At 35.1% G+C, this 26,468-nt stretch overlaps 1 protein-coding gene and 1 pseudogene across 20 annotated transcripts in view; both read left to right on the top strand.

The window, feature by feature from the left end:
* The first annotated feature begins 204 nt into the window (after positions 1–204).
* The window catches only part of C2CD5 (C2 calcium dependent domain containing 5), an 82,840-nt gene continuing 56,576 nt past the window's right edge, over positions 205–26,468 (top strand). For 13 of the 20 annotated variants that reach the window (XM_088798384.1, XM_088798375.1, XM_088798368.1 and 10 more), the window contains exons 1-8: positions 205–343; positions 487–605; positions 9,295–9,381; positions 12,163–12,334; positions 15,135–15,230; positions 17,537–17,692; positions 18,872–19,070; positions 24,069–24,220. In XM_088798384.1, the coding sequence (XP_088654510.1) occupies positions 516–605; positions 9,295–9,381; positions 12,163–12,334; positions 15,135–15,230; positions 17,537–17,692; positions 18,872–19,070; positions 24,069–24,220 (952 nt within the window). In that variant the 5' untranslated portion in view covers positions 205–343; positions 487–515. Of the gene's footprint in view, positions 344–486; positions 606–9,294; positions 9,382–12,162; positions 12,335–15,134; positions 15,231–17,536; positions 17,693–18,871; positions 19,071–22,973; positions 23,099–24,068; positions 24,221–26,468 lie in introns of all 20 variants that reach the window. The other 7 variants (XM_088798386.1, XM_088798370.1, XM_088798369.1 and 4 more) reach the window with 1 other exon arrangement.
* LOC109449601 (leucine-rich repeat-containing protein 34-like) lies at positions 15,493–16,626 on the top strand (annotated as a pseudogene).

The following is a 26,468-nucleotide window of genomic DNA, read 5'->3' as shown; positions in this document are numbered from 1 at the left end:
TACAGCCCGGACTGGGTGGATGATGCAGGGCTCGCCCCATTTCCCTGCCCTCCAGCTAGTCCCGCCCCTTTCTACTTTACTCCGCGTATTTAATTTCTGCCCTGCGAAGTGCGCCGAGCGCCGAATAATCGATGCTTCCTCCACACCCCGAGAGCCGCCATTTTTTGGGGGGAGGAGAAACACTTGTAGCGGCTGCAGAGGCTCAGCGGGATGTTGACTGGCTGTTGCTTCTCTTGCCAGCACGCTAGGACCTGGGCAGAACAGTCCAACGGGGCCACTCCGGCTGCCTCTTCGGAATGAGGCCTCAGTTCCCGCGCGGGACGGCCCCCTTTCTCTTCCTAGCGTGAGTGCCCACGGCGGCGCGGCGCGCCCTCCGCTGTCAGTTACCCGGCGCGCTCCCGCTGGCGCGCACAGCTCCCCACGCGCTCTCACTCTTCCCCCGCCCGACTTGGCGCTCGGCGCAGACTCGTTTGTTTGTTTCTGCAGGAGCCCAAGAAGAGGCCGAAGCCGAGACGATGCCTGGGAAGCTGAAGGTGAAAATCGTGGCCGGGCGCCATTTGCCAGTGATGGACCGAGCTAGTGACCTGACTGATGCTTTCGTGGAGGTTGGTGCAAGGTCCTGCTTCTCAAACACAGGGAGCGCCAAGCCCTGTGAAGGATCCTACCCATCTCGGCCCCATCCCATTCCCCTTCCGACAGTCCTGGGTGCCTTTCTTGTCCAGGCATCCCTCGAGGGCAGTCAGAAGGCTGACTGCCGAGACTTCAGCCCATGTGATGGGTGCACGGCTTGCAGGTGTCCGCCGCACACTGCGCGGCGCCGGTAGGCTGTTAACTGCTCTGCATGTTGGGGTGACTGATGTCAGGACTCATAATAGGCCACCTGCCAGTCAGGAGATCAAGGCGTGGCCGTGCGGCCATCTAAATACACATACGCACAAATACACCCTTCTTTTGGGGAGGGGTGGCTCTTCACTCTAGAGTGATGGAAATGATGTTTAAAAATGTAGATACACTGTGTTGTGGGCACTTGGAGACCTACAAGGCTATGAGATCCACTTTTTAGTATAGTTATTTTCTGAATCATTAGTGTAAGTTCTAAAACACAACTGTATCACTTTCTGCTCTTGTATGGACTGGTAGGCTGGTGAGCTATTTCTGGGTAATTTAGTGCCTTGGGGTAGGAAGCCAATTAAATGTCATGGATTAAAATTGCAAAATTGCTTTTTGAATCTAATGATTAGTTTTAAACTTTTGCAAATTAGCACAGGCCTAGGGCCCTGCAAGTAACAACCCAGAGTATGAAAGAAACCAAATAAAAATTGTAATAAAAATTGACATGATGAGCCAGAGCATTAGAACAATGATCATTTGGGCTATTAATGCATAGAGTTGATAGATACATGAATAATATACAGCCTGATTTCATCTCAATACAAAATATTCTTGATGTTCTCTAAAGGTTCTCTAACCTAGTAATGGCAGTTTTGCCCCCAAACATTGCCATGGTAAGTCTTCATCTCAGCTTCATTTTCATTTAAGAAACAGTTGCTGAGTGTGTTCTTGGTCCAGATGTTAGGTAATGGGGATACACCGATTATCAAAATACAGTTTTCAGGTAGCTCAGAGACTGACTCCACAGAGTTTAGGTTAATAACATGTATTGAGTCTTATTATTGTCAGGTCTGTGCTAAGTACTTTTCAATTCTTGGTCCTCAAAACAGTCCTGCTATTGTATTGCTATTATCCCATATTACAGTTGAGGTAACTGAGGCCTAGGAACAGTAATAATTTGCCTAAGATGGCTTCACCTTGGAAATCCCCATAGCCTTGTTGCTTATCTTAATCGCTGTGCTAATACTGCCTCTCCGGGGCAAGATGATGAGTGTTGTAGAATGTGGAAATTTAATTCTGTCTCTGAAAGTTTAGGGAGGCTTCCTAAACTTTGAGCTGGACGGTGACATTTGAGCTGGGCCTTGAGGGACACACAGGATTTTACCAGGCAGAGGGAACATTAAAAGCATAGGATGGAATGCATGGTATATTTATGAAGTTTGGGATGTGTCTGGAGTAAAAGGGGATATGTGGGTAGTAGAGGTCATGGGGAATAAGGCTAGTAAGGTAGGCTGGAACCAAACCTCATTTTCTATACCAAAGAAAATTTTCTTTATTCTATAAGCAGGGGGTTAACCAGGGAAGCTTTCTTTTTAAGCAGAAATGAAATAAGATCATGTTTGTGTTAGGTTGTTTCTTTCTAGGGTCACTTGAATGATGATGTTATTGATGGACTTGACAGATGAGAGATGAGGCCAGGAGATCAATTAAGAAGGTGGTAAAATTATCCAGCACTATGTGCAGTGGTAATGGGAACGGGTTAAAGGAGAAAGATTTGAAGGACATTTCTTAAGTAAAATTGTTAGGCCTTGGTAACAGATGGTTTTTGCTGGTGAGGGAGGGGTTGGATTTAAGGGTGACTCATTAATTCCTTCTTTCAACAAATAGTTATCGAATGTCCCTTATTTGCGAGGCCTATGCTAGTCACTGGTCTAGCTGATGCATATATGATGGAAAGTTGGTTCTTGTTTTTAAGGACCTTATATTTTGGTGGGAGAGACAGACATTAAAAAGTTAAAGGAATGATTAATTATATAATTGCAAGTTGTGATGAGTGCCACGAAAGAAAACAATAGGAAGAAAATAATAGGGAACATCTATTTTAGTTGAGTAATCAGGGGAGGCCCCTGAGGAAGAGTCAGTTAGGCAAAGACCTGCTGCATGAGATGGAGGTAGCTGCTCAGGGGAGCGTATATGTGTATGGAGGGGAGTTAGGAGCAAGAGAGGCTGGAGGAGAAGAGAGTCTCAGCAGAGGGAAGATCCTGAGGAGACGTGCTTTGTTTTAGGAAGTGAAGGAAGATGTGTGTGGCTGGCATGTTATGAGTAAAGAGAAGAGTGTATAAGATAACAGTTGGAGAGTTAGTCAAGGAGCCAATTTTGCAGGATCTTAGAGGCCATGATTAGAAGACTGGATTTTATTCTCAGTTCAGTTGTTAAGGTGAGCAGTTTTGTTGCTATCTGGAGAGTGGACTGAAGAGGGGAAAGAGTTAAAGCATGCAACTAGTTAAGAGATTCTGTGATAGTTCATAAAAGAGCGGGTGAGGGCCAGGGTGCTGATTTTGGTAATGGAGAGAAGTGGATGGATTCCAGACATACTTTGAAGATAGACTCTAGAAGATTTGTTGGTAGATTGGAGTAGGGGCCCAGGGAAAGGGAGACTAAGAGACGACTCCTAGCTTTCTGAAGTCATTAGGGGGTAATTTTCGGAAACTCCATGGGGTTGATAGAGATTGGTTGAGTGGGTGGAGAATCACTTTCCATCTGGGCATGTTATATTTGAGGGGTCTTGTCTTTGGACCTTCAATTGGAGTTGTCAAGGAGAAAGTTGGATTTGTCAGTATGGTGTTCAGAAGAGAGATATGAGTTAAAAATGAGCTCACACAGGCCAGTGCTTCTCATCTCCGTGAGACCCAGTATCTCCTTATATAACTGGTATTTTGAAATCCACTCTTTACTTTCTTAGCATGATATTGATAGCTAGTATAACCTATCTATGCTCACAATTTAAAAAATCGAAAATGCTCTAACTGTAATATGACAGAAACATAAAAGTATATTTTTAGTATGTATTTTAGTATGGAAGTACTTGTTCATGACCATAGTAGAGCCATGAAGTAATCAGATTGAGTCCATACATGCTTATTGAGCTTTTGCATACATCAGATATTATACTGGATATAGTATAGTGTGCTGTGGATATAGCAATGAATAACAGAAATTTTTTTTTAGTCATGGAACTTTTGTTTTAGGAGGAGTAGGGAGTTCATAAAGAAGGTAAGCAAAAGATTAAGTAAGAAAAGAGTGAGAAATGCCCCATGTGGAGAAAATAAAGCAACAATGCAGGATAAGGGAGTGTCTCACCTATGTGTAAAGTCACATGACTATGATTGTGCTCCTCACACAGTGAGACAGTTGTGTAGTTTTGGCATCTTAGATAGGCCTTTACTGCCATTGGTAGGCAAAAGGAGAGTTGTCCCTTAATGTACATGATGGTTGTATTTCTTGACAATAATGTGTATTAAAATCCTATCACAATATTTTTATCTATAAAACTGCGTTAGGTTCTAGGTAGGTTTTTCACCCACGTAATCTGGTGGGACAATTGAAAGTCATGACATAAGACAAGTCTTCATTCTTGAGGAATATTTCTTGCATTGCAGGACACTAGCATCTTTCATCTTCCTCACTAAATACTGCTACTACTTGTCCCAAAACACCACTAGAAATGTCTAAAGTTCCCTTAGAAGTTGGTTCTATCCCTTTTGCAGGCCCCTTCTGGGGAGAGAGAAGAGGGATGGATCCTCGAAAAACTTGGCATTAAGAATTTTATTAGATGTGGAGGACTAGGGGAAGGAAACTGAGATTGTCAGCCAGTGGGTAGGCTGCAGAACCGGAAAGTAATGTCTTAGAAGGCAAGAGAGGAAGTTTCTAGAAAGCGGAAGCCCTCAATTGTCAAATGGCACTGAGAGGTCAAGTAACTGGACAAAGAAATCACTGGCTTGGGCAACATGGAGGTGGTTAATGATCCTGACTAGAGGAGTGGAAGCCCACACTCGAGTGAGGTAAAGAGGGTTAAAGCACACGGGAGGTGAGTAGGAGTGGTAGGTATAGGCAGCTGTTTCAAGAAATACGGTATGAAGGGGCGAGGAGAAATAGTGTGGTATTTTGGGGACGACGTAGCTTTTAATGCTTAAAAATAAGTTAGAAGATAGAACACGTTTGTATGCTAATAGGAATAATCCAGCAGAAAGGGAAAGATTAATGCAGGAAGGAGGGGATAATGAGGGATTAGAATATAACAAAGGGATAAATTGTATGTTGTAGACTCTAAGTACTATATAAGCTCATAGGAGAGGGACATAATGAAGCCTGGGCTGGTGGTAAGAAATCTTTGTGCTGGGCTTGAAGGATGGTAAAATTTCCACAAGGTGAGAGGAAAAAGGGACATTTTTCTGATGAACCGGACAAACTTAGTAAAAGCAAAAGACAGGATAAAGCACGTTATTTCTATTGTTGAATAGAAGGGGGAAATTACCTTGACTAGGTAGTCAGGGATACAGATGACCAAATAGTCTGAAAGCTAGGGGAGAAGTCTGTGTAGTAGAAGTTCACTTAACTTCTGCTAACTGACTCCTTAACAGTGTTCTGCATTCCTGCTATAAGCACGTTCTTCAATACCCCGGATAGATTATTCTCCAGTGTACCTGTGTGCCTGCTTCTCCCATCGGTTGGCTGATATACTTTACCAGGAAGGCAGTTGTTTATACCAACTCTACTTGTTATTGTAATTTATTTAAATCTCCTATAAATCGGTGAAATGAGTGAAAATGATGTTGATAATGCTATGTAAAGACTTAGGGATATAGTCACTAAAAAGTACTCTTGAACTAGATGAAGACTGTAAAAAAAATCTAGGATTCTATGTTCGTGGTTTTTACAAGCAATTTTAAGGTCTACCACCACGTTTTAAAGAAAACCAAACTGTCAATCAAAGATGATACATTATAGGTGTAGTTTATGCAAACAAAGATGATGTAGAACTCTGAAGAATGGACCCTTACTCAAAGAAGAGACCTTAGTCTTACATTAAAAGATAGAGAAATGAATATTTGTATGTTTTATCTTAATGTTTATCATTTGTATCATTTGTAATAATTCTCTCGTTTAACCAAATTATTTGATTAACCAAATACTGGCCTTGACTGCATTGGTGAAGGGAATTTCTACAGTATATGATGTGAGGAGTTTAGGAAGCCAGTGAAGACCAAGTAGTATTTAAAGAAGATTATTTTTGCAGGAATCCCAAGGATGAATGGGATGGGATTCTGTACAAGGGAAGTATTAATGGAAATCTATCCCAGCATTACTGTGCATGTTACAAACTGTTCTGCCAAACTACGTTACCATTTTGTGTTTATCCAGGAGGCTTTGAGGGAACAGAGAGGAGAAAAGGAATTAGTATTAAATGGTGTTTTTTGGGTATCAGACATTTTGTTAGGTCTCTGCATACATTATCTCATGTAATGTTCACAGTAACCCCCCCTTTTCAGAGGAGGAAGCAGCCTTAAATAACAGATTAAATAACTTTCTCAAGGTAGTTTAACTAATGAGTGGGGAAAGAGAATGCTTTTACTTTACTAGGGAATCTCATTAAAATCCCAGATGTTCCTTAATAAAGTGGTAAGGCATTCACTTAACTGCTGAGTAATAAAATCTTTGAATTAAACAAAACTGAATGAACTGTGATTCTTCTTTAGTAGAACAGGAATCATCACAATGTTGGCAAAATACACACTCTAGCCTTTTTTTACCTTAACTCTTGTTTTTTGCTTAATATAGTGTGGGGACTGTCAGATCTTTATTATATCTAGAATGGGTAGTTGACCAAAAAAAAAGCAAAAATATGCAATCTAGCACTACAGTGTAGTGGGACAAAACTGAAAGGGGTTTTAAATCATAATTTTAAAAATATGCTATTTTTGGCAATTGAGCCCAAACCCTTAAGTACATTTGATTTTTGAGTGGTTTTGAATGGTTTTATGAATCCTAACATTTTACTTCAAATAAGGTTGTTTTTAGGTAAATTAAACATTAAGTATTTCTTTGATATTTTGAATATTGAAATGTAACGAAAGTTAATTAGTAGTTGAGCAGTAACCTCTATTCTTCCTGGGTTTCTTTTCCTCCATTGAGTTTTATTTCTTTAACATTTATGATTTAAAATTTAAATTATGCTAGTAATACATGAATAGGTCCCATTTCAAAAGATTTGAATACTCAGAAGTAAAACTTGAAAGCCTCTTCATACTTACTATACTGTACTGGTTTGCCTACACACTGTCAGTCCTTTCTTCAGAGATAATTGCTGTCAGGTATATATTCTTTTACTTGGTTTTTTCAGGTACTCGTATGTCCTTGACATTTTCTCCGCACAGTACATATAATCGATTCCATTCTTTAGCAGGATTCTTTAGGGATTTATTCAGTCACTTTCCTGTTGACTCACTATTCAGGTTTTTGTGTATTTTGGGGGTGGAGGCCTCATGTGAAAGTGCTTCTTTAGTCTAATTGTCAGACGTGGCTCTATAATTTGAATGAAAATAAAGCTTTTGCCATTTGTATTTTATGTTAATTTTTGGTGTTTTTGAATTTTAAAATAATGCATTTGAAAAATAGGTAATATGTGCAGGTTCAAAATTCCAAAGGTGCAGAATGAGTCAACCTCTTATTGCTTTTCCTTTAACCAATCTGTTCTTTGTAGTGGCCACCATTAACATTTCCTGTATGTCCTAGAAATAATCTGTGCATATATAGGCATATATTATATGCCGTATAACTAACAGTTTGTCATATTTATGCAAATTGTGCCATACTCACTGTTGCGTAGTATAAAGGTTTCTCTAGGATATTGTTCCATACCATGGCTTAGAGAACTGCTTCATTCTTCTTATTAGGACTGCATTGGGTGGCTTTACCAAATTAATTTTAACCAGTTCCAAACTGTTGGTCATCTAGGTTGTTTCCAATCTTGCTCTACTGTAATGTTCCTTTCATACATTGCTTACCTCTGTGTGAACTTAAAGGGTATAGACATTTAAAATTTCGATACATGTTGCCAAATTGTACTCTATAGAGATTGTTCTAATTTACATTAAGGGAGTGTGAGTGCCTCACTAACACTGTTTTGAAACTTTTTGATCTTTGCCGACCTGATAAGTAAAAATGTCGGTTTAGTGTGCATTTCTGTTAGTGTGAATGAGGTTGATCATCTCTTGACGTATTTAAAAGACATCTGTTTTTCCATTTCTTTGAATTGGCTGTTCATGTCATTTGCCCATTTTTCTGTTGGTTTGTTGATCTTTTAATTACTTTGTAGGAACTTGTTAAAAATTTAGTAAATTATCACTGTGACATATTTGGCAAAGACTTTTTCTGTTTTTTATTTATCTTTGATTTTACCATGTTTCTTATCATGCAAGAAGTTATTATTTTTATGTAATCATTTAAACCTTTTTTACCCTCTAACCAAACTGCCTAGGTACCATATGGTTATTTCTAATAATTCAAATTGAGTGATAAAATAACTAGAAATATATACAGAAGATAAAAATAGTTATAGTTTTGGATATTTTGCTTTTAGAAAATTTCCTGGACTGATTAAACATTAATATCTATAAGTATTATAATACCAAAAGTAGGATTGTAGGTCAAAAAGGAAAGGAGATTTCATAGATGATCTGATTGAACCAGCACTTCCTAAGTATCTACAGTGTGCAAAACTCTGCTGGGTATTGTGCTAAAGGGGATAACCTTTAGTGAATTTTGAGGTTAGGAAAGATGCTTAATGTTGATAACTGTTAGGAGTAGGGAGGACCTTGAAGAGATCAAATTTAGGGAAGGTGATGCAATCTAGGATGTAGTGGCCTACTAGCTGTTTTGCTCTTAAACTTCCTGACCAACTTCTCAAGTTCATTCTGAGGTTTCACGATCTCCATTCTTGGTTGGAAACAAATCCTAGGGATTTAGCCCACTTTCCGCCTTCTTCATTTCCTTCTTATTTACTTATTTTTAGATGTTTGTGATTTAGTGTTTGCCCAGACTGGCTATGAAATAAGAGTCTCTCTATCCAACCCTTTTCATTGTCCCTGAAGATAGGAACATAAAATTCCTACTGACCATAGTTTATTGCTGATCACTGTGTGTGCACAGATATGGAATTAAAAAAATGAATATGGGGAAGGTAGAAAATACAATGTACAACAAGTGTATTTTACTGAGTTCTTATAATAATGAGCTGTAGTTCTGGATTACCTTGCTGAGATGGTAAGAGAAAGCTGGCCTTTTATCTTCTGATTTTATTTTTGCTCGTCCTCTGCCTGTAAAACTGTCTTTTGTCTGAGCTCCTGTTTAGTGAAGGCCATACTGATTCCTTTCTCCATACTTACATAATGGTCTATGTTTCTAATTTCCTGTAGAGCTAGTCGAGCAGTACAGTGGGTAATCCCATGTTCTAGATGTCGTAAGTAAATTTACTGGGACCCATCCATACTTTCTTCCCTTTTGTCTCAGGGGATAAGTTGTCTTTTTTCCCCTCCAAGGTTAATCCTCCCATCGCTTGGCTGATACTAAATTTTTTTATTCGCATTTTTGATACTTATATTTGAATTGTTTATTTGTTTTTAGGTAAAATTTGGTAATACCACCTTTAAAACAGATGTATATCTCAAGTCCCTCAACCCTCAGTGGAACTCAGAATGGTTTAAATTTGAGGTAAGTTTTTAAATGTCAGCATGTTTTAGTGTGTTTTTTTGAGGTGACCTCTTTCCCCAAGAATGATAGGAGTACCTTTTATTTCAGGTATAACAGTTTTCCTGCACCATAAATGTATTTCCTAGGAATATAGAGTTTTTAAAAAATATTAACAGTTAAGAAAATATATGAATAGGAGAACCCAGACTAAAAAATAATTATATTATTATATATATTTATTTTCTCTGAATTTTAGCATATACCAGAAATCACTTAAGAACAATGTATAGATTAAAAAATTTTTTATCACACTTTTTATCACTCTTAACACTTAGGAAATTCCAAGGGTTTTGGGAGATGTGAGCCAGGATGAAGACCAAATATCTTATAAATCACAATATTGTACCCACCCTATCTACCTCCATTTAGTGACGTATGCTTATATATTGTTAGCTGCAAAGGAGGCTAGGAACTAGAGTGTTTTAGCTGGGCATCTTGCTATGCAGCTACACTTTTTAAAAACTTAGAACATTTCTGAGAAAGTCTTAATTAAAATTAGTTGCTGAACTCCTCTATTCATATTATTTATTAGTTATCTATATGTCATGAACTATTTCTAGTCTCTAAGTATGGAGCCCTATAATGTCAGGGAAGGGATACTTTGTGTTTCATGAGATAAGTTGATAGTACTCATAGGTGAATGTGTGGGTGGTTAAATAAATGTACACAAAAAATTGTCATTAATGGTTAGTTAGAAATTGGAGGGACGTCTTTAGAAGGATGGTTAATGGCTTAGTTTATGACTCTTTTCTTTTTATTAAGTGTATAGAGTATGTAGAAGTGGTAGAACACCATTGATGACAGATAATTCAGAATGGATTAGAATTCAAAATGATCATTTTATTTGAACATTTCATTATTGAAATTTTTAAATATGCACAAAAGTAGGTGTATACTGTTACAATACCATTGACTGTATTCCCTATATGTTATATATATCCCATGACTCTATATACATATATATTTAATTATAGTTGACATTCAATATTATTCTACTTCAGCTTCAGGTATATAATGCAGTGGTCAGGCATCTACACAGTCTATGAAGTGAACCCCCTGATAAGTCCAGTGCCCATCTGTCACCCTACATAATCTTTACAAAATTATTGATTACATTCTCCATACTGTATTTCATATGCCTGTGGCTATTTTGTGAAGAACAATTTGTACTTTCTAATCTCTTCACCTTCTCCCCCATCCCTACCCCCCTCCCACCTAGCAACCATCAGTTTTTTCTCTATCTCTGAGTCTATTTCTGTTTTGTTTGCTCGTTTATTTTGTTCTTTAGATTCCACATGTAAGTGAGATCATGTGGTATTTGTCTGAGAAAGGCTCCTTGTTTAAAACAAATCATCCAGTCACATCACATTAATGATATCAATAGTAACTCCTTCATGTACTTTAACTCTTAAAATAATCTGAGAGAGGCTGGCTTATTAGCCTAAAATCAAAAAGAAATTAAACGGGATGGGGAAAGGCATAATAATGTTCATAATTAAGTTTAAAAATTTAATGAAAACATGAGGATTGCAGAGCTATAACTTGACCAAAGCATATGTAATGAAGATGTAGAGATTTTAACCATAAACTCAATCTTAATGAATTGTATGCTGTATCTATTATAACGGCAAACATTCATAGACTGCATTTAAAAAGTATAGTATTTTAGTTACAATAATCCTTTTGTATTCTATCCTAGACTTATTACTATCTCTAGTGTTTTGTTCCATCTAGCCACTATATTTGATGAGGAGTACTGGCAAATTATAGGATGACATGGTATCCAGAGGATGGCAGCCAGCATAGTCAATGTGTCTTCCCCGAGGGAGAAATCTATTGTTTTTTGCCTTGTTCATTGTCTTAGTTTGGACTGGTATAACAGAAGACCACAGACTGGGTATCTTAAACAATAGTATTTTATTTCTCATGGTTCTGGATGTGGGGAAGTCTGAGATCAGGGTACTATAATGATTGGTTATGGTGAGGGCCCTCTTTCTGGTTTGCCCATGGCCATTTTCTTGTTGTGTCCTTACACGGTGGGGAGAGAGATCATCTCTCCCTCTTTCTGTTTATAAGGATACTAATCCCATTGATAAAGCCTCCACCCTTATAATCTACCTCCCAAAGTCCCCATCTCCAAATATCATCGTATTAGGAATTAGGGCATCAACATTGAATGTTGAGGGGACACAAACATTCAGTCCATTGCATTCCCCATGGTAGTCCCTCTCTTTGGCACAGTGCCTGGCACATCATAAGTACTTGATAATAAGTAAGTGAAAAAAGAAGAGAATTTAAGTAACAAACTTAAATTGTTTTTCCTTACAAATAGTGTTAGTTTTGCTTACAGTTTTATTCTCTGCAGTTGTCCTTAGAAATTGTGTTATTGGGCTCGTTAGCATCCTTACTCTCTGTAGCTAATATAGGGACTCTATTATGACATTCCTAAAGCATTTTTGCTGGATATCATAGGTAGAGGAGTAAGACACAGGATAACATGTGGAAAAGGAATTAAAACCCTTTTGTGTGTTAATCATACTAACTTTGTGCTTGGAGGTAAACTGTACTTTTTTGTCTAGAAATTTGGCATTTTGTATAGAAATAGGAGTTACAACTTTTTGTTTGTGTGTTAATCAGATTTATTTTTCAGAAATAAGTATTCTTTTACATTTCCTGTATGCATACATTTGTGGTAATGCTGATTTTTAAATTATAAGATTTAATTTTACATTATACTTTTAGGTGGACGATGAAGATTTACAGGACGAACCTCTACAGATCACCGTTCTTGACCATGACACTTACAGTGCAAACGATGCCATTGGTAAAGTGTATATCGATATCGATCCTTTACTCTATAGTGAAGCTGCAACAGTCATCTCAGGATGGTTTCCAATTTATGATACCATACACGGTGAGGAGTATATTTAAAATTTTTTTTTTAACCTTCATTTATTTTAAGTGTGTTTTTCCAGGACCCATCAGCTCTAAGTCAAGTAGTTGTTTCAATCTAGTTGTGGAGGGTGCAGCTCACAGTGGCCCATGTGGGGATCGAACCAACAACTTTGTTGTTAAGAGCACCGCGCTCTAACCAACTGAGCCATCTGGCCGCCCCAGGAGTATATTTCAAGAAAATAAATCAGTCTTTTACATTTGTCTTTAAAGACTTTTGTGCTACACTTGGTGGTTTTAAAATTTATAGATGTCTTCTTTTTAGACATAGTAGTAAAGTATTATCGGTAGAATTGTTCTCTGAATACAATTTGAAATACAATTTCCTGTGCTAAATTTGTACAGTATAGTAAGTAAATGCATTATTTAAAAATCATCTCATATTTGTACTCTGTTCCTAAAACATATTTTCAACTGTATTCCATGAAGCTAGACATTATAGAGATTTGTAAAAATGTAATATAGTGCTACTCTGGTCATTAATTTTTTTGGTTTTCAAAATAGTTATTTGTATAAAAAGTATTGTTTATATTAATATAGATTTATTATTACTGTAAATGGAGTAATGAATAATTTTTTTTAATTCTCAATTTTAATTTATAATATGGTAAATATTGATAAATATGAGCCATATAAATAAAAACTCAGTAATTTTTAAGATTAAAAAGAGTCCTATGATCAAAAAGTTTGAGAACTGCTAGCCTGAAAATGTGCTGTCTCTTTAGAATGGTAAATGGACTTCTAAGGAACTGGCAGATGCTTCTATCTACAGTATTGTATCTTTCTGCCTGTTTTACATTTTTGACCTGGCAATTCCATTGATAATCATTTATTATAAGAAAATAAGATATTTGCTGAAATTAATGTAGATTTATTATACTTAACCATACGTATGCATTTATTTATGTTATAAATATATAATATGTCATATATATTGTTATTATTTACTAATGTTTAAATTGGTAAAAATAAATTGGAAAACAGCAATTACTTAAATAATTTAGAGCACATATAGACCATAAGTTACACAGCCAGAGCAAAAAGCATGTTTGCAGAATACGATGGCATAAGGAAATGTTATGAGTTAACAAAATTCAGATTGTAAAATATTATTATATGATGATCCCAAATTTGTTAGAAGCAAAAGCATTGCATATATGTGTTATCATTGGATAAATTGGCAGAATATGTGATAAAAATGTTTATCCTTGGATAGTTTTATTTCTGCACTAGAATTCTACTTTTCCTCTTTGTACTCTTTGGCTTTATTCCATAGTTTCTACAATGTATGTGTATTATCTTTGTACTCAGGAAATAAAATCCAGTCAAATGTTTTATTACCAATAAAAAAAGTCACTGGAGAATTATTCTGGGCTTGGATTAAAGGCAATAGGTCTATGAGTGAATGCATTTTCCAAAAAATTAAGTATTGTTTATAATTGGTTTAGTATGTTATATGGGCCCTTTGTTAGGAAAATAATCTCTTATTATTTCAATTGGTAAATGTGCAAGGCTTCTCAGAACTATTCCATAAGTATGAATTTGTCAGGAAGTCAGGATAATTAAACTACTTAGTAAATGTTTAGAAAAGGGCTGGGTCATACTTTGTTTTGTTAAAGCATCTTCTGAAAAACCCTTTTTCTTAGCTTGTTTTATTTTATTGGAATTTCTTAGCTTATTTTATTACTGTATATTCATTGAAAAGAATAAAACTTCTTTTGTGTTAAATCAGATTCTTGCATTAGTTACTAAGAGCGTTTAGTCTGGGATAATAATAATCTGACTTATAATCCTGGCTTCACCACTTACTAGCTATTGACACCATGCAAATTACATAACTTTTTTTTTTTAAAAAAGATTTTATTGGGGAAGGGGAACAGGACTTTATTGGGGAACAGTGTGTACTTCCAGGACTTTTTTTCCAAGTCAAGTTGTTGTCCTTTGAATCTTAGTTGTGGAGGGTGCCATTCAGCTTCAAGTTGTTGTACTTTCAGTCTTAGTTGTGGAGGGCGCAGCTCAGTTCCAGGTCCAGTTGCTGTTGCTAGTTGCAGGGGGCATAGCCCACCATCCCTTGCGGGAGTTGAACTGGCAACCTTGTGGTTGAGAGGACACACTCCAACCAACTGAGCCATTAGGGAACTCAGCCGCAACTCAGCTCAAAGTGCCGTGTTCAGTCTTAGTTGCAGGGCTGCCCACTTGCGGGACTCGAGGAATTGAACTGGCAACTTTGTGGTTGAGAGCCCACTGGCCCATGTGGGAATCGAACCAGCAGCTTTCGGAGTGAGGAGCATGGAGCTTAACCGCCTGAGCCACTGGGCCAGCTCAAATTATTTAACTTTTATTAAACTTTGGTTTCTTTCTCTGAAAAATGAGGATAATAATACTACTACAGGAATTACCTTACTGGGTAGGTGTGAGCACTATGAGATACTACTTGTAAAGCATTTAGCACATTATCAATGCTCAGCAAATGTTATCATCGTCATCATCATCAATTTAAATGGGACTCCTTTCCTGTTAAATTGGTTCAGATAAGTGCAGGCTTGTGGTAAAAATGAAAATCATTGATTCTTTAATACTTACATGTTTTTCAGAAAATGTAATAAAGAAACTAGTTACAATGAAAACAATTAGGAAACAAAGTTAGAATTGCTATTATGATTGATACATTATTTAAAAATCATTAATTGGCATTTATTTTCTTCTTTAATTATACTTTATTTTCTTAATGTAGAAACTTGATTTTCCTTTTGAAATTATAGGTATCCGTGGGGAAATCAATGTAGTTGTCAAAGTAGACCTCTTCAATGATTTAAATCGATTTAGGCAGTCATCATGTGGAGTCAAATTCTTTTGCAGTAAGTAATACATTTTATTACTCATTTAACAAGAAACGTAATAATTGATAAATATGGGAAATCAAGTTAATATTTTAAAAGGCTAATGGGAAACCTGCTATACTTTGGTTTTAAAGCCAAAGAGAAAATTGTTAATTTTTCAGAAACAATTGCTGTAGCTCTGGGGACTATCTAATTTTAAGTAAATGACACCTAAGTTTTTACAAGTTCATAGAAATTTTTGTTAGAAAAATTTATTGAGGCACATGTGCATGCAGTCGTCATGACAGTGCCACTGTGGCCCACGGGGAGGGTGTACTTGGCCTTGCCCCACACCTGCCCCACTCCGGCCCCTTTTCTAGCCATTGCGCTAATCACCCTGGCCTACAAGAATGATTGGAAGAAATAACATTAAACGTTGCTGGTGACAGCCACTAGAAAGAGTAACAGCCAGCAGGAACAGTTTACAGGTGAAGATTTTTGGATTCTTTCCAGAATTTTAAAGAATAATTCATATATTAATGAAACAACTGAATCTGATTTACTTAAACCTTACGTTTCATGATATTAGGCCTGAAGGTAGAGAATTGATTGTTAAAGCACTACATAAGAATAAAACTGAGATACCTAAGAATGACTGGAAGAAAGATTGAAAATAAAGGTGGAATGTGTTTTGCTGCAATGCTACAAAATAATTCATCTTAGAGAAATTAGATCTGGGTGACTTTCATCTGGAAAAGCAAAGTGTGATAGCACTTGCTGGAGTCCTAACTCAAAACCAAACCATTAAGGGAATACACTTAAACCAACCTATACTCTATGGTCAATAGGAAGAGTCCACAGTTCATCTAGGCCACATGTTGAAAGAAAGTCACTGCCTTGTTGAACTGTATATGTGTAAGTAAGCATGTTATAAAAAACTGGTATAAAACAGGTGATGCACTGTATCTGAAGAGTAGCCTGTGCTGCCTTGATGTCAGCGGGTTGTCAGTGGTCAGCAACAACTTCAAGGGAGAAGGACTTGGACTTTCTCAGTCACTGAATACAAATCTCACACTCTGAGACTTCATTCAAATGGGCTGTCTAAAACTAGACAATACAGATGTGGAGCCGTTTGTGGTGAATGGATGTGTGTGTCTTGCCAAAGTTCTCCAGTGGCCTTAAAAAACATAATTATTGGACACCAACTTACGGTGAAGCTTGCAGCCACTCATCTAATGCAGGTTTTAACCTTGTACCAGAGGTCAACATCTGTGAAAAACAAGCTCAAAAATAATTTTCACATATTTGTCTTAACTGCTTTCACAGAGATTAATATTTTATTGCCTATTTTTATTTCGTAAGTCAGAACAAGTTACATTTGTGAAATGTGTAAAATATATGACTATATTAAACTTCTTATAACTGTCAAAAAGAAAACGAAAAAGCAAAATCCAGTGGTATTTTACTCCTACACGACACTGCAAGATAGGAGCAGAGCACTATAGCCAAACATTGCAGTGTTTTCCAAAATTATATATGCTTCTCTGGGTATGGAGCCCCGTGAACGCGATGCAATATGGATTGTAATTGGGCAGATCTGGGCAATTCATAGCCAGTTTAGATGAATAGAGTTGAAAACTCCTCAGTAGTTGAGTTAGCTTCAAGGCACGAGTGTCTATTTTAAGAGACTAGCTTGGTCTAGATGTTTTCAGGTTCTCATGCTGCTGAATCTGACAAGATCTTACTCAAATCCAATGACATTTGGTGTCCTACATATTAAATGAGTCTGTTAAGTAGTACAGTGACTACTGAACCAGTTGGCCATATGGCCATGGATTATTAGAAACTGTAGGGCTGTATGACTGTAAATTATATCCAAAAGGTCATGGTTTGATTTTTGAGACTGCCGTATGTGGTATGTAGAACTTTTTCAAAGGGCTTTGAATAAGGACAATTCTTTGTATTCATTATCTGCTTTCTACCTATTTATATAACAATCAGCTAGCTGACCTTAATTTTGATTTTTTTTGAACTTTGTATTGAGTGCTATTTAAGAAGTCTATAGCTGGTTTCTAAATTACAAAAATGCAGTTTATATCTATTATGCTTACATGAAAAAGGTGAGAGGTCTCATGAAAGAAAATGATTATATCTAAGAATAAAATGGAACTTAGAAGACTGTTAGATTGGATTGGAAATATTATTATAATTACATTGAGATTATCACAGTAAAAGATATTCTTGTACTATATACCTAAAAGGTAAGAACTTAGTTGTACATTTTTTAAAAAATTGAATTTAACATTTTGATAAATAGAAGCATAATAGACAATTTCTTTTAACAGCGACATCTATTCCAAAGTGCTATAGAGCTGTAATAATTCATGGATTTGTAGAAGAACTTGTGGTCAATGAAGACCCAGAATATCAATGGATTGATCGAATTCGCACACCAAGGGCATCAAATGAGGCCAGACAGAGACTCATTTCTTTAATGTCAGGTATTTAAAAAAAAGAACTTCATTACTGATTGACTTACTATTCCAATTTTTTTTTTACTTCCTTTTAACATGCTATCTGAAATTTTGCAATGAAGACTGTAAATTAAGTGACTGATTCCCTACCCTTGGCCCCATCCTACATTGTCATCTTATAATAAGAAATTTGAGTCAGAACCTTATAATTTCTGCTTAACTAGGTAGTAAAAGGAAATTGTGCTTGTGAAGTGACTTGGTGGAAAGTGACCTGAGCAAGGAGGTAGGAAAGTGTGTTCTAGTTTCTCTCTAGCATTTATTTATAATCAGAGCTTAGGTGATCTCTCTAATGCTTTTTGTTCAAATGTTACTTTTTCATAGTCCTTCTCTAACAATTTGTAGCTCCTTCTATCCCTCCCTGCCACTCTTACCCAATTACTTTATTTTTCTTTGAAGAACTTATTTGCCATCTAAAATTCATATTTATATGTATATATGTGTGAGTGTATATATATATATATACACACATCAGACAAGTGTAAATGTTATCTTTATACATAATAAATTTATGTATTTTAAATAGAAAATACAAATATATTTATGCTTACATTAGCATTAAATTATATTCAATTGGTACTTGTAAATAAATATAAATATCATATTCCTTTAATATGTATCACATTGTATGTAATATATTAAGTAATACATTTACTTATGTTTTGTATTATATTCTACATATTTGTATTAAATGACATATAGTCATATATAATGTGTAAATTATATATTATAATTATATTAAACTATGTGCCAGGTATTATATGTTATATATAATACTTATATTTGATTACTTGTTTTTTATCTGTTTCTCTCATCATTATGTAAACTCCCCTTGATTTGGGGCTTTATCTTTTGAGTTTATTTCTGTATTTCCAGTACTTAGAAGAAAGGAATAATGCTAGGCACATAGAACACAACCAAAAATTATTTGGTAAATAAATGCATAAATGAGTGAACCTTACCTGCCACATCTGTAAAATGTAGCTAATGGTATCTTAGCTCACTGAAAGTAGGAGGCTGAACGAGATAATCTTTAGGTCCCCTTCAGGTTCTAAAAAACATCTATGGCTTTTTGGACTCTTATACTACCATATTCAGTTTTATCTAACGTGGATATTTAAAGCAGAATATTTTCTTCCTTTTTTGTAGGTGAACTGCAGAGGAAGATTGGCTTGAAAGTCCTTGAAATGAGAGGAAATGCAGTTGTTGGGTACTTACAGTGTTTTGATCTGGAAGGTGAATCTGGGTTAGTGGTACGAGCCATAGGAACAGCCTGTACATTGGATAAATTAAATAGCCCAGCAGCATTCCTTCCTGCATGTAATTCCCCATCCAAAGAAATGAAGGAGTAAGTATGAATCAATGAATTGTTCTTATGGCTCTTTTTATCTTTTACCTATACATTTTCATTTGATATGAAACATTTTAGTAGTGTTGGTCAACATACATTTTTTCCTGTGGTGATTTTTTTTTTTTTTTAATAGAGATGACTGTTACCATTCGAAGCTTAAAACTATTTAGATATTCCTCAGATTTTATTTATAGTCTTAATATGAAATTCAAATTAAGTAATGTAAAGTTAAACTTATTCCAGATCTTTAGACACTATTACCTAAAGCATAAAATGAATATGCAGCATGTGGCATTTTACTTGTTCTCTGGGGAATGCTTAAAACCATGCACCTGATAATTCAGTTATGCTTATTATTAGCAACATTATGGACAGCAGGACAGATTGACTTGGACAGGGGTCTCAAACTCGAATGTGTACACAGGCCAGGCAGTTTATAAATAAAATAGTTGGGTATAATTAAATAGGTAATACTGGGGACTGTGTAAAGCAGATGTTAGCAAACGTTTTCTGTAAAAGGCTAGTTTGTAAATATTTCAGACACTGGCCATATAGTTTCTATCTTTGTTTACCGAAAAAAAAAAGGAGTTTACTGATCCTGATTTAAAGGCTCATACATTTTTTTAAAAACTACGTGTGATCCAATAAAACACTGCTGTAGGCTAGATTTGACCTATGTGTCACTATTCAAGTTGGTGGTACTGGTGGTGTCAACAGAGAATCTGAAACGAAAACTTTCTGTCATAATTTGGGGTGAGGAGGACAATCCTGTTGGGGACTAGAAATGCTGACTCTCCTACAGAGCGAGAGACAACTCCATACAACTCCATCCTAAATGCCAATAGTACTTCCATTGAGAACCACTGATCTAGGGATTCTTCTAGATCAAAGGTCAACAAACTTTTTCTATAAATGACAAGAAGGTACATGTAAATAATGTAGTCCTTGCTAACAGCAACTACTCCACTCTGCTGTTGTGTGAAAGCAGCCACCAACAAAATGCAAATTAATGAGTGTGGCTGTTGATTAAGGAGAACTTATTTCCTTACAAAACAGATAGCAGGATGAATTTGGCCTGCAGTGTGTAGTTTGCTGACCCCTTTCCCAAGTCATCAGGGAGTCAGAATTCTATAGTCAGAAAACCTGAAATATTTCCTAGTTCAGCAATAGTCAAGAGAGGTTAAATAGAAAGCAGTCTTTTTTATTTTTATTTTTTAAATAACCTTTTTTAAAATGAGATTTTTCTCTTTACCTTAAGCTTATACTTTTTGTTAAATTATTTCCCTTCTGCCGGCCTTTAGTTATTTGGATTAAATTTTAGTCACGAGAGGGAGTACATGTATTGCTTAATTTTATTTGGAAATACATTGCAAGTGAAATAACTGTTTTAAATAAATTGGAAGAGTGAATTTGCTTTATATTCCATTTAAAATGTGTTTTAAAAAGATATAAACTGCCTGCTGCTACAGGTAAAGTCAGATTGCAGGGTTAACTTTTTTGAGGGATTCAGATTTTTTTTTTCTCTTTCCATAGCAAATTTAAGTAAAGGCCTGGGTCCCTCCTCCTACCACCCTCCAGCTTTATCTACATTGCCTGAAGGGGTCTGATTTTTGCAGTTGTGATGTGTGAAGTTCTCCTCTTTTCGCTAAATTACTGAGTGGAAAGAGAAAGCTATATTACCTGTTGGTGTCTTAGAATGATAAATGGGTAGTAGGGGAATACATTTTGCCTGCACTCAGGAAGTGATCCAATAATGTAAATCTTCTGGGATTGTGTAAGTGTTCTCCTTTTCTAATTTTGCTGTAGCTATTTGCTTTAGATTGTCAAGTAGTCACACCATGATGAATTTAAGTTGCTTCATTAAGATTTTCTGAAAGGCATCTTACAACCACAGTCATGTTATTTAAAGACAAAGCAAAACACCTCAGTATTCATGCTGCTTTATTTCAACTAACTTCTTTGTATTTTTGATAAGGAATCAATTTGAGTGCTAGCTTAAAATTGTTTTATGATTCAGTTGATTATAATTATTCTGGTATTATAACATTATTGATTCCTAGACAGAAATTTGATAAACGTTAGTTTGGATTATGTTCCTGTCTGAATGAATTCAGTATTAGAAATACCACTAGCGTATTATTGTAAGACAACCTTTCATGCAAGGAAACCGATCAGAATCAGAACTCCAAGTGTACATTATGGTGATGCTCTAGCATATTTGGATTTTAATGTGATGTCATAATTTGAACATTTTGCAATGTTCATTTTTTTTTATTCATTTTAATTTACCTTTATTAATGGTGTGTTTCTACTCCATCGGTTTTCTTTTCCTTTTAGATATTTAGTGTAATGCACAATATAAATCTCTTTTGTGTTTCCTAGCTGAACTATCTTGATGATGGAAAGTACATTTAAATATATTTTATTGCTTCTCTACTTTAGGAGAAAAAGTACTAAGAGACTTTAGCCATAATTTTTCCTCTGTACAGCACAGATTCTTAGACTTTTTAACTTCATTAATCACATCAACAGAGAAAAAACAAAAATAAAACCTCACTGAGTTATTTGTATACAAATAAGTTGCTAATGAGATGTTTGATTTTTATCAGTTATATTAAACACGTTTTTAAACTAGCAACAAAATCAGAAACATTTGTTCTACTGTAAAGTCAGTGATATTTTCTGAAAGTAGTCTGTAGACTCTATGAAAGACCATTATTGCCAATTAGTGATACCAGTACCTTGACAAATTGTGATTGTTGGGAATGTTCCCTGGGCAATGGAAAAGAAAAAAAAGGCCAGGAAAAGTTGGCCTGTTGGCTTGCTTTTTACTTAAATTCTAAAAAATGGGGATATGATAGTTTTTCAGTGTGTATTCATTTATGACTCTTTTCACCTCATTGTGTATAAGCAAAGGCATTGCAGAGTGAAATGATTGCTAATTTGAAGTCCAGCACTCTTAGTTATATAATAAACCTTTTTCCCTATCCAATGTAACTATGTCCTTTTAGCCAAATTTCTTTGTGAAAATTTTAAATGTTACATATGAATATATATCCGTATCTGAGCTAAAAAATATATCTATACATGTGCATAGATGTGGTCTATTGCAGGATATGTTGATATCTTATAAAATTTCAATTCAGAATATAGTTTAAATACTGTTTTAAGTTTACATAATATATTCTGTTTGAGAGCTAGACAAAAATCTTTTACATTGCTTTATTAATGTGTTTTTAAAAGCAGTGTTTCTTTGTTTTGTTCCCAGTGTAACCTGGTTTTCAGTTACATATTTGGTGTGCAAAAATATGGACTGTTTATATCTGAATTATATCCATGCAATTCACTCACTTCTCTTTATGCCATCATTGTTCATATTCTTAAGTACTCCTATCTTGACAGAAACAGTTTTGTTAGTTAAGCTTTCTTTATAGAAAATATAATTAGTTATATCAACAATTATTCATATCTCAGTTTCAAAGGTAATATAAGAACTTCATATTTGACTTTTCACTTTTATGGGTGTTTTCTTCCTAAAACACTGTGTAGTAACCTCTATGGTGATCAAAATCATAACAGAAGTTTTAGAGCAACTTAAAATCCAAATCTTAGTCTTTTTAAAAATTTTGATTCCACTGACAATTCTGCTTGCTGTTCTTCTGATTCACGGTCCTAATTTATTAATCTGAGCCTTTAAAACTATAGCTATATCCTAATGAATGAATATTTAGCTTTTTTTTTTTTTTTTTTTTAATTTCAACTTGTTTTTTGCATGCTAGGGATTAACAAAATAATTCCTTTCCCCTAACTAAAGCTCCTTTGAAATTATTTTAACATAACTTTGCTATCTGTTGTATGTATTGTTTTCTTTTCTTCCACTTTGACCACAAATTCCCTCAGGTCTCCGCTGGTCCATCCTCCAAGCCATGGATGCCGCTCGACTCACAACAGCCCAATTCACACTGCTACTGGCTCTCGACTTACTCAGAACTTCTCTGTGTCTGTTCCCACTCTCATCTATACTGGTACGAGACTGCTCAGACTCCAGAGCTGGGGAAGGCAGGCCACAGGCAGAGTGGCTGCAGAGGGCAGGCAGGCAGGTAGCGTAGGCAGGTACCACAAGTGTTGGCTTCCTCCTTTTCTCACTTGAAGTCCAGCTGCAGTGAAGAAATCCTGTATTTAGCTGTCACTACATGAAAGTAAAAGTGTCCTTCCAGCTTCCAGAGTCTCTTCCATAGATCCTCTAAGGACCCTATTCTGTGTGTACGTACTCTGAGTTTTTAGGAGAATCCTCCAGTACGTATTTTTGCCGTTATAACTACATTTGGTTAGAAATAAAATTGGTGATTGGATTCTAAATGAAATAGTTGCCAAAGCTTCCGATTTGCTTACTTTTTTTGTGTACAAAACTTGTTACAGTAGGGTCTCTTTCATTCTGTGGAAGAGAGCTATTGGAAAACAGGTAAGCGACTATTCTGTATAAAATGCAACCTTTCTGTGTAGCTATATTCATTTTCCTCTCTGCTGTGTTTTTAGCTGTGGCATTCTTGATGCTATAGGATAAGGAAACATTTTTCTTTTGAAGATATTTGTGTGTGTGTGCAAATATAAAAATAATTGTGAATATTTACACACACCATTTGCAGTCATTTTTTTCGTTTGTAACTTAAAAAGGCATTATTTGAAAGTATTTTCCGTCATGTATTTATTTTTTTTATTTGTCCTTTTAATATTTTTTACCCTCTTAGTCTGTCATTTCATTCTTTTTTGCGTTTTTACTTGGCTTACTAACTGTTTCAATGCAGATAATTATTTATCTGAAGAATGATGAACGGTTAAACAGAAATTGGTTGACTTTGGCCTCAGACCCAGCTCCACACTTAAGAAATGACTGTTGGTCGTGCCCCAATACTTTCCTGGTGTTTGGATCATGCTGCCTTCCGTCAAGTCCTTTGGCACATGATTACTTAATATTTCTCCACCTTCTTCTGGCAGGATTCCCTTCAATGAAGATCCCAACCCCAATACTCACTCATCAGGACCCTCAACCCCTCTGAAAAACCAAACTTATTCCTTTTCACCTTCCAAGTCCTACAGTCGACAGTCCTCTTCTTCTGACACAGATTTGAGTTTGACACCCAAAACTGGTAAGGCGCTTCCACCCACCTTTTCTTTCTTTCTTTTTTTTTTTTCTTCAAATTTGTTTCTGTTCCTTATTAGCTTTCCATCCAAGCCTTTTCTCCTGTTTTTGGCATTTAAGTTAAAAGATAATGTGAATACTGATCATTTTTAGTTACTACAATTAAAATACGAAAGTTTTGTATAGTTCAGAAATTAATTGTGTTCAAGAGATCTACATTTTGTTGATGTAATCATAGTGTAGATATGAAGTCCAGGATTTATTTTTGCATATAGATATTTTTCAGTTCATGCTCAAATTAAGAGGAATAACATCTTAAAGCAGCGTTTAAATAGAAAGTACCACTAGTAGTTTGTGATCCAATTCTTCATGCAGTATAAGCATTTTTAATTCATTGTTTCTATTTCTGAATTTAATTCTAAGAGTTTATCGTGAAAAACATATTAAGAACAACTAGAATGGTTATAATGGAGTACATATATCTATTAAATTCTTGTTATTTAAAATGTTTGATTTTGCTAGTCTTACTCTCTAGATTAGAAAATAGCAGTTTTGTTTTACTTATTGCATATTTATCAATGTATGAAATTTATTATTTTTTCCCTCTGTGTGTTTTGATAATCTTTTCAGTTTTTATGAATGTTTTATGACAAAAAATTGATAAAAATTAAATTAGCTCCTTACTCCCTAAAATAGAATAAGCTTATTTCATCATTAAATTATTATTCTCAAGAAAAATAGAAAATAAATAAAATGTTTCAAAGTTAATAGTTTTCAGTTTTTGTAAATAGTATTTTGGTCTGGCAGTTTTCTTGCCAGATTGATGAAAACATTTTGCGTAGTTCTTGTTTGTGTTATTTTTTAATTTATCTTTAATGACCTTATTGTTCTATTACTCAAGATATTTATAAAATGACCCCAGATTTTATGAAGGCAATCAAAAGAAGTCTTAATTCTAGAACCAGTGCTACTTCCAAAACAAAGAAAGGGGCATTAAGAAAAATAAGCCTGTAGATTTAATATCTGTTTTTATAAATGTCATAAAATATAAAGAAGATAATTAAGAATATCCAATTCTTTGAAAAGAATAGCTTTATTTTTACATACATGTAATTATGAGGAACATCTAAAAATAATTGATATTTGATAGTAATGGATGCGTTGGCATGTGACATCTTAACCATATTCATGTCATAAAATTGAACCATTTAAATTATAGTGGGTTTTCTTTTTCTTTTTCTTTCTTTTTTTTTTTTAAATAAAGAATGAGATTCTGGCCTTGAATTCATAACAATCAAAACAAGAAAGACTTAGGATAGTATTTGAAGGCTAAGTTTTCAGAAAAGCCTAAGTTTTGAGGCTTTGTCCACTGGCTGTTTTTTTTTGTGTGTGTTCTACGCCATTTTTTAATGTTCTTATCTTTATTTTTCTTTGCTATACCACAGATAAATTTTTAAAAGTATTTCCGTGGTCCTTCTGTTTTTCTTTCTTTAATTCACCACAAAGGCCAAGCCTAAAGAAGATTGTCAAGCAACAAATTAACTGAAGCAGTCTACTCTTCTGTTAGCTTTCTAGTAGGCAGTCAGTTGTATTATCAAGTGAAAATTTTTTTGCATTTTGTTTTCTAGCTCCAAATTTTTGGTTTTTAAAAATTCAATTATAGGAGGTATTATTCTCATGTAGTTCTATATTTATAAGCTACCTCTAAATAAATTGTTTTGCCTATAATTATTCATGACCTCAATAGCATATTTATAGGATATTAGCCATTTTTAGTCCTTTTGCTTTATCATGAGTCCCTGAATATCTTCAAATACTCCCTAGGAACATTCCCATTTCTTGTGAAGATTTTAAATGGCAAAATTATGATTGTTCTAAAATGTCTAAAGCTGTAATTCAGCATGTATTTCATGTTCTCTGCCTTCTAATTTACCTACATACAAAATCAGTCTCTTGAGAAATAGAATAGATAAGCTGATTATGATTGATATATTATATGTAAACTAGGGAGCCAACAATAGAATAAAGTTAATATACCTTAGACTGATAAAGTTTTTTTTTTCTATTTGCAGTTATGCTACACCTGTAGTAAAGCTGTCACCTGTTTTTCAGAGAGCTCTTGTTTTTAAAAAAATTCATATTGATTGATTTCTAATTCTAATTTTTGATATTTTACATTTTATTTTCATATTTTTTCCCAAGTACTCAACTAGTCATAGTAGAGTTTTAGAATGCTAATGATAGGATATTGATTC

This window comes from Rhinolophus sinicus, chromosome 1 (assembly GCF_057876585.1).
Source record: "Rhinolophus sinicus isolate RSI-liver-muscle chromosome 1, RSI-T2T, whole genome shotgun sequence".
NCBI classification, from domain to species: domain Eukaryota; kingdom Metazoa; phylum Chordata; class Mammalia; order Chiroptera; family Rhinolophidae; genus Rhinolophus; species Rhinolophus sinicus.
This window is presented reverse-complemented; position numbering and strand designations above follow the sequence as displayed.